At 37.3% G+C, this 13,904-nt stretch overlaps 1 protein-coding gene across 14 annotated transcripts in view; it reads right to left on the bottom strand.

Moving 5' to 3' along the window:
- The window catches only part of ADD1 (adducin 1), a 42,704-nt gene extending 29,610 nt beyond the window's left edge, over positions 1-13,094 (bottom strand). For 2 of the 14 annotated variants that reach the window (XM_035898683.1, XM_035898685.1), the window contains exons 1-3: positions 13,030-13,085; positions 2,451-2,663; positions 1,072-1,234 (exon numbers count right to left, since the gene is read on the bottom strand). In XM_035898683.1, coding sequence (XP_035754576.1) covers positions 1,072-1,234; positions 2,451-2,645 — 358 coding nt within the window. In that variant the 5' untranslated portion in view covers positions 2,646-2,663; positions 13,030-13,085. Of the gene's footprint in view, positions 1-1,071; positions 1,235-2,450; positions 2,664-13,029 lie in introns of all 14 variants that reach the window. The other 12 variants (XM_035898684.1, XM_009643200.2, XM_009643197.2 and 9 more) reach the window with 9 other exon arrangements.
- Positions 13,095-13,904: the final 810 nt, after the last annotated feature.

The raw sequence follows: 13,904 nt of genomic DNA, 5'->3' as shown, positions 1-13,904 counted from the left end.
AAAAAAAAAAAAAAAAGAGGGGGGGGGGGGGTGTTTACGTTCAACATCAGTTCATGCACCGCTCTTATATGGTTGTTCTTACTAGTTGATATCAACATATTAACCTAAGAAATGATAGCAAACTTTAATTACTGTCTCATAATTTATATTACACAAATATAATGACAGTCTCAGGCAAGGTCATTTATCTTTGGTACACTCAGCATTCATTTCCTTTCTTAATATTCTTTAGTGTTAAGGTGACAGTGCGCTCCTCAGAAGCTTTTTCCCTCTCTCAAACGAATGATTGTCTGTAAAATACAACTTCATTGTTAACAGAAAAACGTAACCCCAAATATTCCACTTCGAGATATATAATTTGGTATTCCTGAAAAGGAGAATTATACATCTAAAAAGATGCACACAAGTTCATTTAATTAGGAAACATTAAGTACAACATAGACAGAGGAGGATTATGGTAAATAATTACAAATACTGTCATTCTAGTTATAGTGCAATTAGAATTGTGGCTAAAAGTAACTGTGATAAGCAGAACCAGGCCACGCTACAGCCTAAACTACAGATTTATTTTGGAGCACAGGCAAGGATTTACAGTATCTTAAGACAAAACCTGTGTGTTTGCACATTTTGGTTTTTGTTTTCCTTCTATGTTTTGCCTGCTGATGCTTCTTGTTTATAGCTTCACTTCACAGAAGAAAGTTGCAAACAGCACTTCAGTGGCAAAAGTCATTAATTTCTAGAGACCTTTACTGTTACTACACTACTGACAACCTATGTGGTAAACATTAGCAATATTTAAGTATTTAAATTTTCTACTAGTGTTGACTTACCAGGCTTATTTTTCAATTAAGATACCATACTTGAAATAGCTTTTGATAGAAATTATATACATGAATCACACTGCATATCACTATGGCATTAGAAACTAATCAATTCATTTTATGTTTGCAATGTTCCTGTGAGCAAAACAGGATAACATTTGAACTTCATTTCATTCACACTGTCTTCATATTAAGCCTTTCAAAAAAAAAAAAAAAAAAATTCGACTATTATAAATTAAAGTGCACTCACTCATGTTCAGTGCAGCCATTCCGCCTTGTGGTGCTGCAGGGTAGACATTTGGTACATTTGTTGTCATGAAATCTGCAATCTGCTGTAAAGCCAATAAACCTGTTGGGTTCTTCCCCTTCTTAAATTGTTCCTGAATCATAGATTCCAGTTCCTCACAAAAAGCCTAGCAACAGAACATTACATATTGTAAAGCGTGTTCAAATGAACTTCAACCTTTCACACACAGGTTCTTTTTAGCACTTAAATGGAAACACCCTATACCTCCTCTGAAAAACAGCTCAGGGCAGAATTGCTTGGTGCATAATGTTACTTAAAAATGTTGCTCTCTGGACCTCCAATGATATGAGTCCCTTTTTTGTGAATGGAAATTCTATCATTATCTCTTCAAGTAACACCAAAACTCACTGAACCTACTAACATGGTTTTCTGGAAGAAGGAGCAGGATATACAATCAACTTGAACACAAAACATGAAAGGAAATGTAGTAGAACCAGAAAAGAGGAGGGAAATTATCAGGCATCCAGGAACATAGGAAGGAATAGCCATGGGATTTTTAAAGTACGTTTAAACAATGGGTTGTTTATTTTTTTCCTCGTTGTTTTTTAATTTTTGTTCTGGTTTTGGGATTTTTTTTGGTTTTAACTCTGAAAGGAAGAAAACTTTTACTATTGCTGGTAGCTGCCGTTTTTGACAAGAACACTGGAATTTATACTGAAAGAAGTATTCCACTTGTTAGGTGAATCTAAATAAAATGGGTTGATTTCACACGGAAAAAAGAGTAAATATACCACTACATCCCTATTCTTAATCAAGTCGTGTCATGAAATGGTTTGTATCTAAAGTCACGCATCGCTTATTACAAAAGAAACATGTGTTATGAGAGGAATTTTGTTTTGTGTACTTTCTCCCTGAGGTAAATTTCAATCATTCATAGTTTATTATCGTGCACCCTTTCAGAAAGGGATATATAAAAGTATTTCATGTCAGAATCATGCATGAAAAACTGAGCACAGACAGACCTGCCTTGTATAAACTACTCTTCTTTAGAAGAGTTACTTAATCTAAATGTTTAAGCGAATACTAAATATGTGAAACAAGTGAAAAAATGTCTGACTAGGAGTAGACGGAAAAGATGAAAAAGTGTTGATGATTACACAGAGAATTCTGAAAGCAAGACTGAGAAGCTACTTCACGAGTAGACAACAAAAATTCAACCAGATAACGATAGGCTACAATTAGAATGCTTCAGAAGAAAGGGCATCCAGAAAAAAGATCAAATGGATCTAAGATACCACAAAATTCTCCAATTCCTTAGGGATATTAAAAATAGAGATAATATAAATTTATCACTTCAAAGATGGAGCATTTTCTTTTCTTACTGGGCTTTGAAGAATCATGGAGACTCTCTTCTTCTGTTCCATCATGTTAAAATCCTGGCGAAGGTCAGGTGCCATATTCCTCTCTCTCAGATAATCTGGATTATTTTCATCAACTCGATCAAAATACCTCTCTTTATGAGGGGCTGTTGTTGGAGGTGGTGAAGTCACCACCCCCACACCAGAATCACCATTCATTGCACAGTTTTAAGGAACCTACGAAGAGGAGGCAGAGAAGAGGAATAAATAAATCAAGCAAGGAAATAATTAAGAACTTCATACATGTTTCTTGTTTCAGAGTAACAGCTCAAATCCACCTAAAATTAGCATGGCTTCCGAAACACAGAAACCATGTTTACACAAGTGAATAGCAATATTTTAGAGGAGAGAAAAAAAGATTTTAAGAGACCAGATTAGAAAAGTAGGCTAACATATATGCAAAGTCAAATAAGCTACATACATACATGCTACACAAAACTAATGCAAGAGTTTCCATTTAAACTACCTCCAGTTCTTTAAACTGTCTACACAGCTTGATTTTCAGAAGCACAGAAGTCCTTCAAATCTTCTCACAGACAACGACAGAGAAGTTCAAGACACGTGAGGTCTAAACTCATTGAGTTTGGTTTGTAGGTTTTTGGGGGTTTTTTTTGTTTTGTTTTCTTTTGTTTTAATTTTAAAAGTTAAAGCAGACATAATGGAAAGAATATTGCATAAATCACAATTTAAATCATTACAGAAAATAGGATATTACACATGTTCATTAACATGAAGAATCAACCCCACCAAAACATGCTCAGATTGCACACACATTTCTGAAGACAAACTCAGAAATACTGACTCTACAATCTGAGGCGTGCTTTTCACAAATATATTTATTTTAGGTTCATTCAACAACATGCACATCACTACATTAGCATGTGGGTTTTGGAATCTGGAAAGCACACACACAAACTCAACCCCCACCCACTGGCCAGGGTTCATTTCAGTTTTACATGTTGTGATCAGCAATTGCACGTATCTAAGAAGAAAGGCTGAAAACTCAGCTGGTATTGCTCAGACACACATCCTTTCACTCACAAGAATCCCTTTGTGTAACATTATCCCAGTTTTCCAGGCACAATACTATAACCTTCATTCCAAAATCCCTTTCAGAAGGTTTTTTTGCCTTCCACTGACAAGCAACCAGTTCAATAAAGCCACTCTTGAAATGCCTTGAGACTCAAACCTCTGATTCCTGACCATCTGACATACCAAATGAAAATCAAGCTTTTTCAGAAGAGATCTATTTTCTTTGCATGTTGTACATGATTAAACAAAATGTCACTAACACAAACTATACTTCACTGAACTGTAATAAGAATATTTAACTCTGAATGGCTTGCCAGTTCAGCAAACTGCAATTATTTACATTATACACAAAATACACACGGTTGAAATCCCATGCCATCATGACATTTAGCAACTTTACTAAGAAAATGAGCCAAGAAAAGCTACTAGATAAAGAGACTAAAGGAGCAGAATCTATCTCCCTGTCCCAGTAAGACAAAACACTAATTTCAATTATACTGATTTAGGTTCAGGGTTCACACAGTAAGGAGAACCCTGATTTCAACAGTGAATTTCATGATGCAGCTTCAGTTTTGCAAGGATTGGTACCATTAAAATCTGGTGATATTATCAAGTCATTGCAATTATCTTTGCTATGTAGTAGGAAAGATTGTATGTACCCTAAGTAATGATTACTCTTCTACATAACTAGTAAATTTTGACACACGTCTCTATTATTTTACTATTTTTAGATTTTTCTTAGTGACTCAAATTGTACTTGCTTGTGGATTTTGATCTGATTAGGAATTTGCTTGCATATTTATTAGCTAAAACCATTTCAGATGTAAATGCACACAGAAAAGGCAAGTTTACATAAATTATTTTGAAACACAGATTATGTTAAAATCATTGCAGTGAAGAAAATTATCTGCTCCCAGACTTGGAATTAGCAGATTTCACCCTCTTTAATTCTTATATTAGAAAATAAGTTTCAAAACTCAACTAGTTTCTTATTTCAGAATCGACAAATCACTGAACTGAGACAGTTGAATACAAGCAAAAGAAAAGTATTTTCTGTGACTCTGCAGAAGAGGATACTACTATGCAAATCTATGTTAGCACTTAAGACACTCGTGTGTTAGATGCTCAGCGATTTCCACCCACTGAGTTGCTAAATATACACACACAGACACCTCTGCACTGTTTCAAGTATTTCATTTTAAACCAATCCGTTTAGGCTTTATAAGTCACGGTTGGATTTGTTTCTTTTCTTTAAAGTAAGACATACACACATCTTTACTATTACAACTTCCTTTAATTACTAGCTTTTCTCCACTCAGGAAGAAATATAGGGTATAGCAAGAAAAATAATGCCTTTATCTGCACGGAAAACCATTTAAGGTACTAGACTTGGAAAGTTTTAAGCAAGTGAAGTTATAGAAAAGGAGCCACCCTCTCCTTTGGCAGCTTCTGATCCCTAACATACACCCTCCCCGAGTTCTCTTCCTCATCACAACCTCCAGCCTGCACCATCTGCCATTTCATATCCCAAAAATGCTTTCGAAGGTCTATTACCACCTTCTGCAACCCCTCTTCTGAGCTCTGTTAGTTATCGTAATGCCTCTATATCCAGGCTGTTGTTGAAAAATGACAGTTTGCAGATCCAAATATATAGCTTACTCTCTTACAACAATAGCTCACTTGGCCCAATCTAAGTCTGAACTTTACCACCCTCTGCTTATCACAAGGAATCGGAGATTTTAGAAACAGCACAAGGGCAAGTCCACAAATAAAGACAAACCAAATTGCTCAAGTAGTTCAAAATTTATACCGCATTCTGTTGAGCATAACCCCAAACGCGCATTTACTTCAAAGCAAAAGCATGGGAAAACTATGAAGTTCACGCTTACCACCACTGCCACCAACAGAGAACAGCCCACTCCTGCCTGCTGAAGCACGCAACTTCCAGAATATACCCAAGTGTAACGTTGCATCTTGTGTATATGTGTATGTGCAGTCTTAAAGAAGGGTGTACACACATCTGCAAACGTAACTTTGAATTTCATTATTTACACGAATTCCATCTCACTTCTAAATGAATTCCATACATAATTATGTCTCTTCACCGTTTCTTACGCTGGAAAGAAGCTGGTCCCCAACAGCCTGGCCTGTGCAGGCAACGTCAAAATGGGATCAGAGTGGCTTGCCAAAGTTGTATGACTCCTTCACCCAAGTGTAAGAGGGCACTCAAGCAAGTTCTGGGAAGCTATTAGTGCTTCACCACTATATAGTGGCAATAATTTAACAGGAAATTCAATGTTTAACATTAAGCGATCATTTTAGATCTAAAGTTAACTGAGTTTCACAGCTCAGTTTTGTAGATACTCAGAATTAATGATCTCTCTTGCCCAAGGTCTAGTAATTAACTGGTTTATCACAGCTGTAATGGTAATTGTTTATTTTAATGGCCACTAGCTACTATTGATAAAGGTATTGATTGGTGAATTAGAAACAGATGTATTTGACAACATTTCCACAAGCCATTGAAATTTATTTATGAATTTCCTCAGAAGACCCTTTGGGAGTCATGCATGATGAAGTCTCCAGTAAAAGCCTCAGTAAAATGGATAGCGATAAACAAACAAAAGGAATCTGAACACTTAAACTTAACACACACTGGGGACTGACCAATAGTTCTACAAAACTGGAAAGTCACACTGAAAATTACAACAAAGTTGTCCAGACAGTTAAAAAAAAAAAAAGATAATTAAGACCATCTCCACACTCACAACTCTTCCCTACAGACAGTTCCTTTCCAATGTAGCGCACTACAGCCCCCAAGCAAGATAAGCTGTAATGTCAAAGGACTTTTTGCCATGATAAGTGTTTTTATGCGAGAGCCTGTTCTAACACAACTATGCCAGAAAATGCCACACCCTTAACTGAAAAAGCCACGGCTGGAAAACAGAAGCCCTTCTCTCCGAAGCAGCTATTTTCAAATATAAAAAGACAGTCAGAGGGAACTATTACTAAGGGCAGGGGGAAACCATAAAATCCAAATCACACCTTACAGTAACTGAAGCAATTAGATCCAGTCTTCTAATACGTATGTATGTATAGATACTAGAAATTTCAATAAACCACCACATCAAATGACAGCCAAGCCAACTCACAGCGTATCGTATTTCTCACAGGGCACGCGGATGTGTATTGCAAGTACGCTTTTTGTCAGGAAACCAGCTTTATTTACAGCCCATTTACAGCTACTGAGCATTATTTACAAAAATATTCTCAAATTAATATTAATATTTCATGTTACTTTTATCTTACAAAATCCCCTTCTTCTCCATCCCCTTCTAACCCAAGCTAGTTTCATCACAGGATTCACCTAAGAGGAAGTGCTGTTACAGTTTAGTTTAAACAAAAGATGAAAATTTTAGAACAGGAATACCATAAAATTGTTCACATTAAAATCCAGAAAGAAGAAAAATCTCAATTTTTGAACTGTTTCCATTCCTCAGTACTCAACCTGGAGAGTTAGATGATGCACATATAGTTAAATAAACTTAAAATGGTAGGAATCTACAATTACTTACGGGCACATAAAAAAAACCCTTAAATATAAAAAATTATATAAAATAATTTTTAAAAAATTGGATTTGGGCTGGGATCTCATTGTAGTTAATAAACATATTTAAAAACTTTAATATTAAACTCATTTCAATACCTGGAAGTTGGGACAAATCTGGTAGTTTATAGGTTCACCAGAATCATCATCATGAATATTATAGGAACCTTGAGAAGATTTAAAATGTCTCACAACATGTACACTAGCAGGGACCAGCTAACTACATTTCTTGGAGGAAATGAATTTTTGCAATCTTTTGCACTTAGAGGTTGGGTTTGTTTTGTAATGACTTGTAATGGGTTATTTTTTGCTCCTCCACACCCAGAAGAAATTGTTTTTACTAAAGCTGCAGTCGATGGGATTTGACCTAATCCGAAGACTTGCTGCCACCAAAGGACTAAGCACGCCTCTTCACACCAACGCAGCTTTGAGTCTGCTGAGGCCAATGCAGACCAAAATACACTCTGAGAAGCAGGAAGGAGATTGTGACAGGGAGGGAACCTAAAAGGCTTCTAAAAAGTTTAAAATACATTGCCAACTCTAAGACAGCACGTGCAAAAACAAAAAAAAAAAAAAAAAAACCCACTACAGTTTGGTTTTGGTTTTTTTGTTTGTTTTTAAGTTTAGATTTATCTGATCAAAACCTTTCAAAATCAAGTCATTTTAGAGAGGAAGAAAAAAACCAAACCTGCCCTCTTCCTGCCAGCTTACCATTTCTCTGCACAAAATAACATGCGAGCAAAACATCTGCACAGAACCTTGTGTCAGATTTGCCAAGTAAATGAGCAGAGCACTCCTCAAACTGTCGATACAGTCCCAGTCACCAGCAAAGATTGAGGGTACCTATTTCCAGAATGTATGACTTCCAAGACCTAGTTTGACAACATTATAGTAATTTGCTTTGTATCCATTTTTTTCTGACAATTCTTTCAACAAGTTGTCTCCTCTCACACCAGAACTATGCCACTAAGCCTAACAGAGGTGAAAACAGATTTGACAAGAAGTTACTGGGGAAATGACAAGGGGATAGCAAAACAAATTAAAATAAAATAACTTGTTTTCTTTACTGTTGTGCAACCACCAGACTTTGAGGGGTAAAGTTACCTAAAAGGCTCATCTAAGTGATAATCCAGGCAGCATGCTGGCAGAGAGAGGGAAGGGAGCTCTAGTCTGGATGCAAACAGAAAAGGAGAGGGAAAGAATAGCGAAAATAGAGTATTTTTATGGCCCAGGAGAGGGAGTCAGGGGGACTGTGGAAAGCTACAGAGCTGAAATGACTGCATAGAGAAGTCATGAGGCAAGAGGAGGGAGGAAGGGAAAGGGCTGGGCAGCACTGGGGTGGTGCAGCACTGCGGGGCAGCAAGAAACCTAAAAGGTAACTGAGCCATTGCGAACAGACTGAGTTCACATGAAAAATTAAGTTGGGGCAAAGAGAGGGCGAGGAAGCAGAACATCCAGCTACAGAAAATAACATTTCATTATCACTTGGTGTCTGCAAATAAGCCTGTTTATAGATTTGCATTCGTATCATTTCGCTCAATATTTTGGTACTTCCTGTATTTTTTCCAATTTTCCATTACTTTAGAATAACATTTGCAAAAGCTGTTCCTTAAATAATGAATATATCTTTGTAACAGGGAAATTATTTATGATTTGCACTTCAATTTCCATCGTTTTCAGTGAGAACATTTTGGCACCAATGATACTGGATTTGTTCTACACCATTTCAAATGTTTCCTACTGAACTTTTGAATGGAAAAGCTGGCACTATCTTAGGAAGTTTAAGAACAAAGAGAGTAAATCATGACTGTACTACTTACTAGACAACATACTTAACATCACAAACAATTATATTCTTATTTAGCAAATGTTCCTAGCTCACGCATCTTCAAAATTTCCTCTGCTCTTTGTTTCCAAACAGGAAGAGACTATTTCACGAACAAGAACAGTTATTTATCTTGTACTGAATGCAGGCACCATCACCTTGCTTATTAACAGAGATGCTGCAAGTTAAATACCAGACTCTAAAAATTTAAGAGAAATCAAACAAAAAGTTTATTTGACCACAGGTATTGCATTTTCTATTTGTAGTATCATGCCTTATTATCTAGGACGTAAGTATCTAAGTATTTCAATAAACAAACCACGTTACAAAATAAAAAAAAAAAAAAATTAGACCAAGTCACAGAAGCTTCCTTGAAACACATCTACTTTGTCAGCAATTATTTCTGTTTTCACCTTCTCCAAAACACCAATATCAGAAGCCTAGCACAGTGGGCTGTGAGTGATCACAAGGTCACATTACAGAACTGGCAAAAATTCATTTGGGCAAAGTTGAGCCCTCAAACCATACAAAACTATATCAGTTTTTAAGATACGGTATTACTTGTCTACTGTTAGATAATCTCACCTAGGCTCCCTTTCCCATGACACCTTGGCCCAGATGATCTTTTGAGATCCCTTCCAGCCTGGGCTGTTCTATGATTCTATGTAGCATAAGCGCACCTAAAATTTAAGCCAGAATTTAGCTGGGCAGATTCAGCTGGAATACTGGTCAAATACAGCTGTCTAAATTCTGCGGAAGTTTCCATATATACGGCTCACAATACATAATTCAGTCCTTGCAACCAGAAGAAGGGACAAGCCAGCACCAAAACTAAACTAGAACCAAGATAGAGAAAGGTAAACTCCCTCCCTTTAATAATGGATTTAAAAGACCAAGAATATCAAACCTTTAGAAACAGTAATCATTCACCTCCCCTCCCTGACCTGGAAAAGCACTGTATCCCAGAGATCAGGCTCTGCAGGAAGCTGGGAATGACGCACAAGGAAGAACAGGGCAGCACACCGAGTTATTCCTCCCCTCAGTGACTGGCACCAGCCACTTTAGAAGGTACAGTTGCAGCCTATGCTCCCCACTGGTACCATTTTTATGTTAAACCCTCTCTAACATGAGTTATTAATTTTTGTTAGAAAGATCAAATTTCCAACAAACCGCTCATTCCAAGCTAATTAAAAATGGGAAGAAATCCCAATCTAAAACTGGGACTAGGAATAAGATAAGAAAGGGAATGACTCTTGAAACTCTTAACTCTTATCTCCTATTGACCAGGTCCCCAGTTTCTTCCCAGTCCTAGCCTTTTAACTTCCCTTTGCCTCTTTAGATCATTTCCATCTCCAATTTTCTTGCTAAGCAGCTTACATGACAAATAACAAAACAGCCATTTCTGGCCTCCAAAAATTTGCTAAATACTGACAATTTCAAACCAATTCATCGACATGAAAATCACCTTGCTTTCACTTCTTTGACTCAGTAACTTAATCCACTTGTTCCTGTCGCTTCTCATACAGCATTTCTGGAAACATTCAGTGGATAAATTCATGAAAGATTAAGGACAGTGATAGCAGAAATCATAAGACATCACACCGTTCACATAACAGAAAGAAACTCGCTACATAAGTATCTTAAACCACAGACACCTTGAGCTTTTCTTCTGAAACTCGAAGAGCTTCACAAATACATCAGAAAACTTGCATGCAAATGAGAAAACCGGAATTTCACCAGTGACTTTTGCATTTCTCTGAGCCAATGTGAAAGTATGAATTCTGCAAACTATCATACATTTTACCACTGCCCCTTACCAGCACCAATAGTCACAGGTGGTAATGGCAGTGGAGACACTTTTTGCTACTTTGGTGGCTATTAGCCCCGAAAATAACTTGACCAGTGAAAAACATGGGCTTCAGTGTTATGGTTCAGAGCAGTATCATGATTTTCAGATATATTTGTTTTACAAAGTTGCTCCAACATTGAGACTGAAACCGAATTTGCTGCACATTGAGCCTGGACTTAAGGAGTCCCCAAGAGTCTTTGTAATTATACTACCAAATAAAAATCTGCCAAATGCTAATGCAAAGACGTACAACTGGAGACAAAAACTAAGCCAGAATTACTCAGTGCTGAAAAGGCAAGATTAGAACTGAATCCGGGAGCTGTCATAGATCACTATGTAGGAATCTATGCAAAGATTATGCTGTGGCCAGGTGGTCTACTGTAAGCATAAAACAAAGAATATCAAATAGAGAAATATCTTCTGTAATTTTGAAAAAAAAAAACCACACTACTAAAATATTATTTCTGGTTCTCACGTACACACTTCAAAAAAAGACGTGAATTATCGGAGTTCAAGGAAGGGCTACCAAAATGATCCAGATGGCAGAAGACTAACTTGTAGGGATTAGCAGCTTGACCTATTCGTTTAACCAGAAAGGTTAACTGGTCATAGAGGTGAGGGGGCCTTTCAGTCCTGCTAACAATAGTATGGAGAGATTTAACACTTGGGAGTGAACCCCAGACACATTTGGCCTTGACTAGAGATGGCATATACACGCAATACTGAGTCAGTAACTTTGCTTTGAGAAGTCTTTACAAAACACAAATTTTAATCCAACTTCCAATACCTACTGTCTGCATTGAGATCAGTTCCATCTGCTTCCGCAATCTATGAACCTGCCCTTCCTTCTTAGGCTTTGGGAAAAGTAAGTTCCCACATGCACAATATGCTCATGTTATTTGCAGCTTCTAAAGCACTTCTAGTATTCTAGCACTTTTTTTTTTTTTTTTTACCCTTTTTTTTAAAATAGCACCTTCCTCTGCTGGTAGGTTGGTGACAGCTGGAGACTGAATGTCAGACAGAAGGCACGAGTAGTCAGAGACAGTACCAAAAATCCTCCTTAATCCTTCTCCTGTGCTCAGGTCAAACTGATCAGATCTGCAATTAGGACAAATTTTCCCTCAGATCAGGTAGGATCTCACTTACTATTTTTAATGATCTTCTGCAGCATGCAGGAACTGCAAAACTCCTATCCGAATCATACAGCCATACCCTAACCTGAGAAATGTCAGTGACAAAAACTACACAAGTTTCCAAATACCTTAGCGTGTCTCACTGGCTTCTTTCATGCATTCAGCAGTTTAGTCCACTGAAACTGAATTGCTCAATGTTTTTTAAAGTTAAGTTTAACAGCCTTAGATGGTTCCATTAGAGAGGTGGTCTCTCTATGCCTTATTGACAAACCTATAAAACTTGCTGAACAGAAAACATTGGTGGCAAGTACTTTTTCCAGCCTGCTTTTTTGCTACATTAAATTTCATCACCGATGTCAGACACTCAGCTACACACACCACTCAGTACTACACAAGAATGAGTCAAGCCACTAATTTTCATTTTCATCCTCTAATTGTGCAGAGGCCAAGGCAATGTAAAATTCAAATATTTTTCCACTATTAATATTCATGGCAGTGGCAGCAGGACCAGAAAACAAATGTACATTTATTTTTGCCATCAGGGTCATGATTCCATAATAATAAAGAGGTTTAACCCAAATACTGCTTATTTTTAGGTTTCTGTGAACCCACATGCACTTCCCAAGCCTCACTCCAAACATGCCAATAAGCCAGTGCCCTAAGATTTTTGAGCACAGGTCAAATCAGATCACCAGCTTTCCAAGGGCAGGGCCCCAGCTTTATCCAACAAGTATTTAGAAAGCTTGAGACAAACTGATCAGCATGTCTGACCCCAAAATGAACACTGGCCTTAAACTGACGTTATAAAAGTTGCTAGACTTTTAATTCCAACACCCAATTTGTGGAAAACACAAACGCACACATCAGTTTCTCAAAGAAAAAGCCAAAACAGACTGAAGCAAAATTAGATGTTTAATTTGCCAATGTAATAAATCAGGTAAGAAAATTCCCATAATTTTCATACACTCACATTTGAAATCATTGATTTTCCTACGAAACACCACACTTAAAGTTATGAAAGTCCCCAAATTCCTTAGCAGTACCCCACACAGTCCCCTGGAACGAAAGCCATCTGCTTACACAGAGGTGACACTTACCCGAGAAGTGTCTACTGCTGCTTCACAGAACAGCACATTCGAGGAGATGCACAATGGTCGCGCTAGTGGCTTTAGACAGAAACGAGACTAAGTCAGGACCTATAATCAAGGACAAGGTTTTACCGCTGTCCATCATAACCTTGGGGACGCTTCTGACACAGCAGGTCAAGAGGAAGAGCACACACAGCACAGGCTCTTCTCACCAGCAGAGGAGAGGCTGTAGCCCTGCATGAGAACGGTGGAGTTCAAAAGCAGCTTCACCAGAAGGCAGAAGACTCCAGAGCTCATCTGAATGCAGGACACAGTGTGAGTTGCCCAAAGGAAAGTCACATGCACACTCTAGGTGTAAAGACACGAGGAAAGAGAAGCTTTCTTCCTCCCTCAAGATTTTCTTTTGACCTCAAGGTTCAGCAAAATATGCAAAATTAACAAGGCCCCTCCACTATGCAATATGACCACAGTAGTATTGTTTCACTTTTCCTATAAGGTTTTATAAGTAATATTTTCTCATGGTACTACCTATCCAGTGCTACCCCTCTTTTTTCTTAAATACAGGAGAGTGGACATTCTAAAATTACACATGACAATCTACCTTTATTAAAGCGTTTGTTAGGGTTTTCAAAAAGGTTATACCAGATGAGCATCTGTGAAAAAAACAAACAAGCAAAAAGACCCCACCCACATACCCAAAGCTATCACAGATATAAAAAACAAGAAAAATTGTTTAAAATTTAAATTCTCTTTATTGTTCTCTACTGTTGAAGCCACTCAGAACCTATGCTTTTGAAAAGTTCTATGAATAAAAAAAAGCTCCTACAAATGACAGAAGAAATTAAAACTCATTTTTTAACAGTAACATAGATATTTCCCTGATA

This window comes from Egretta garzetta, unplaced genomic scaffold (genome assembly GCF_000687185.1).
Source record: "Egretta garzetta isolate BGI_Z169 unplaced genomic scaffold, ASM68718v1 scaffold107, whole genome shotgun sequence".
NCBI classification, from domain to species: domain Eukaryota; kingdom Metazoa; phylum Chordata; class Aves; order Pelecaniformes; family Ardeidae; genus Egretta; species Egretta garzetta.
The sequence above is the reverse complement of the archived record's forward strand: the minus strand, read 5'-3'. Positions and strand labels throughout refer to the sequence as shown.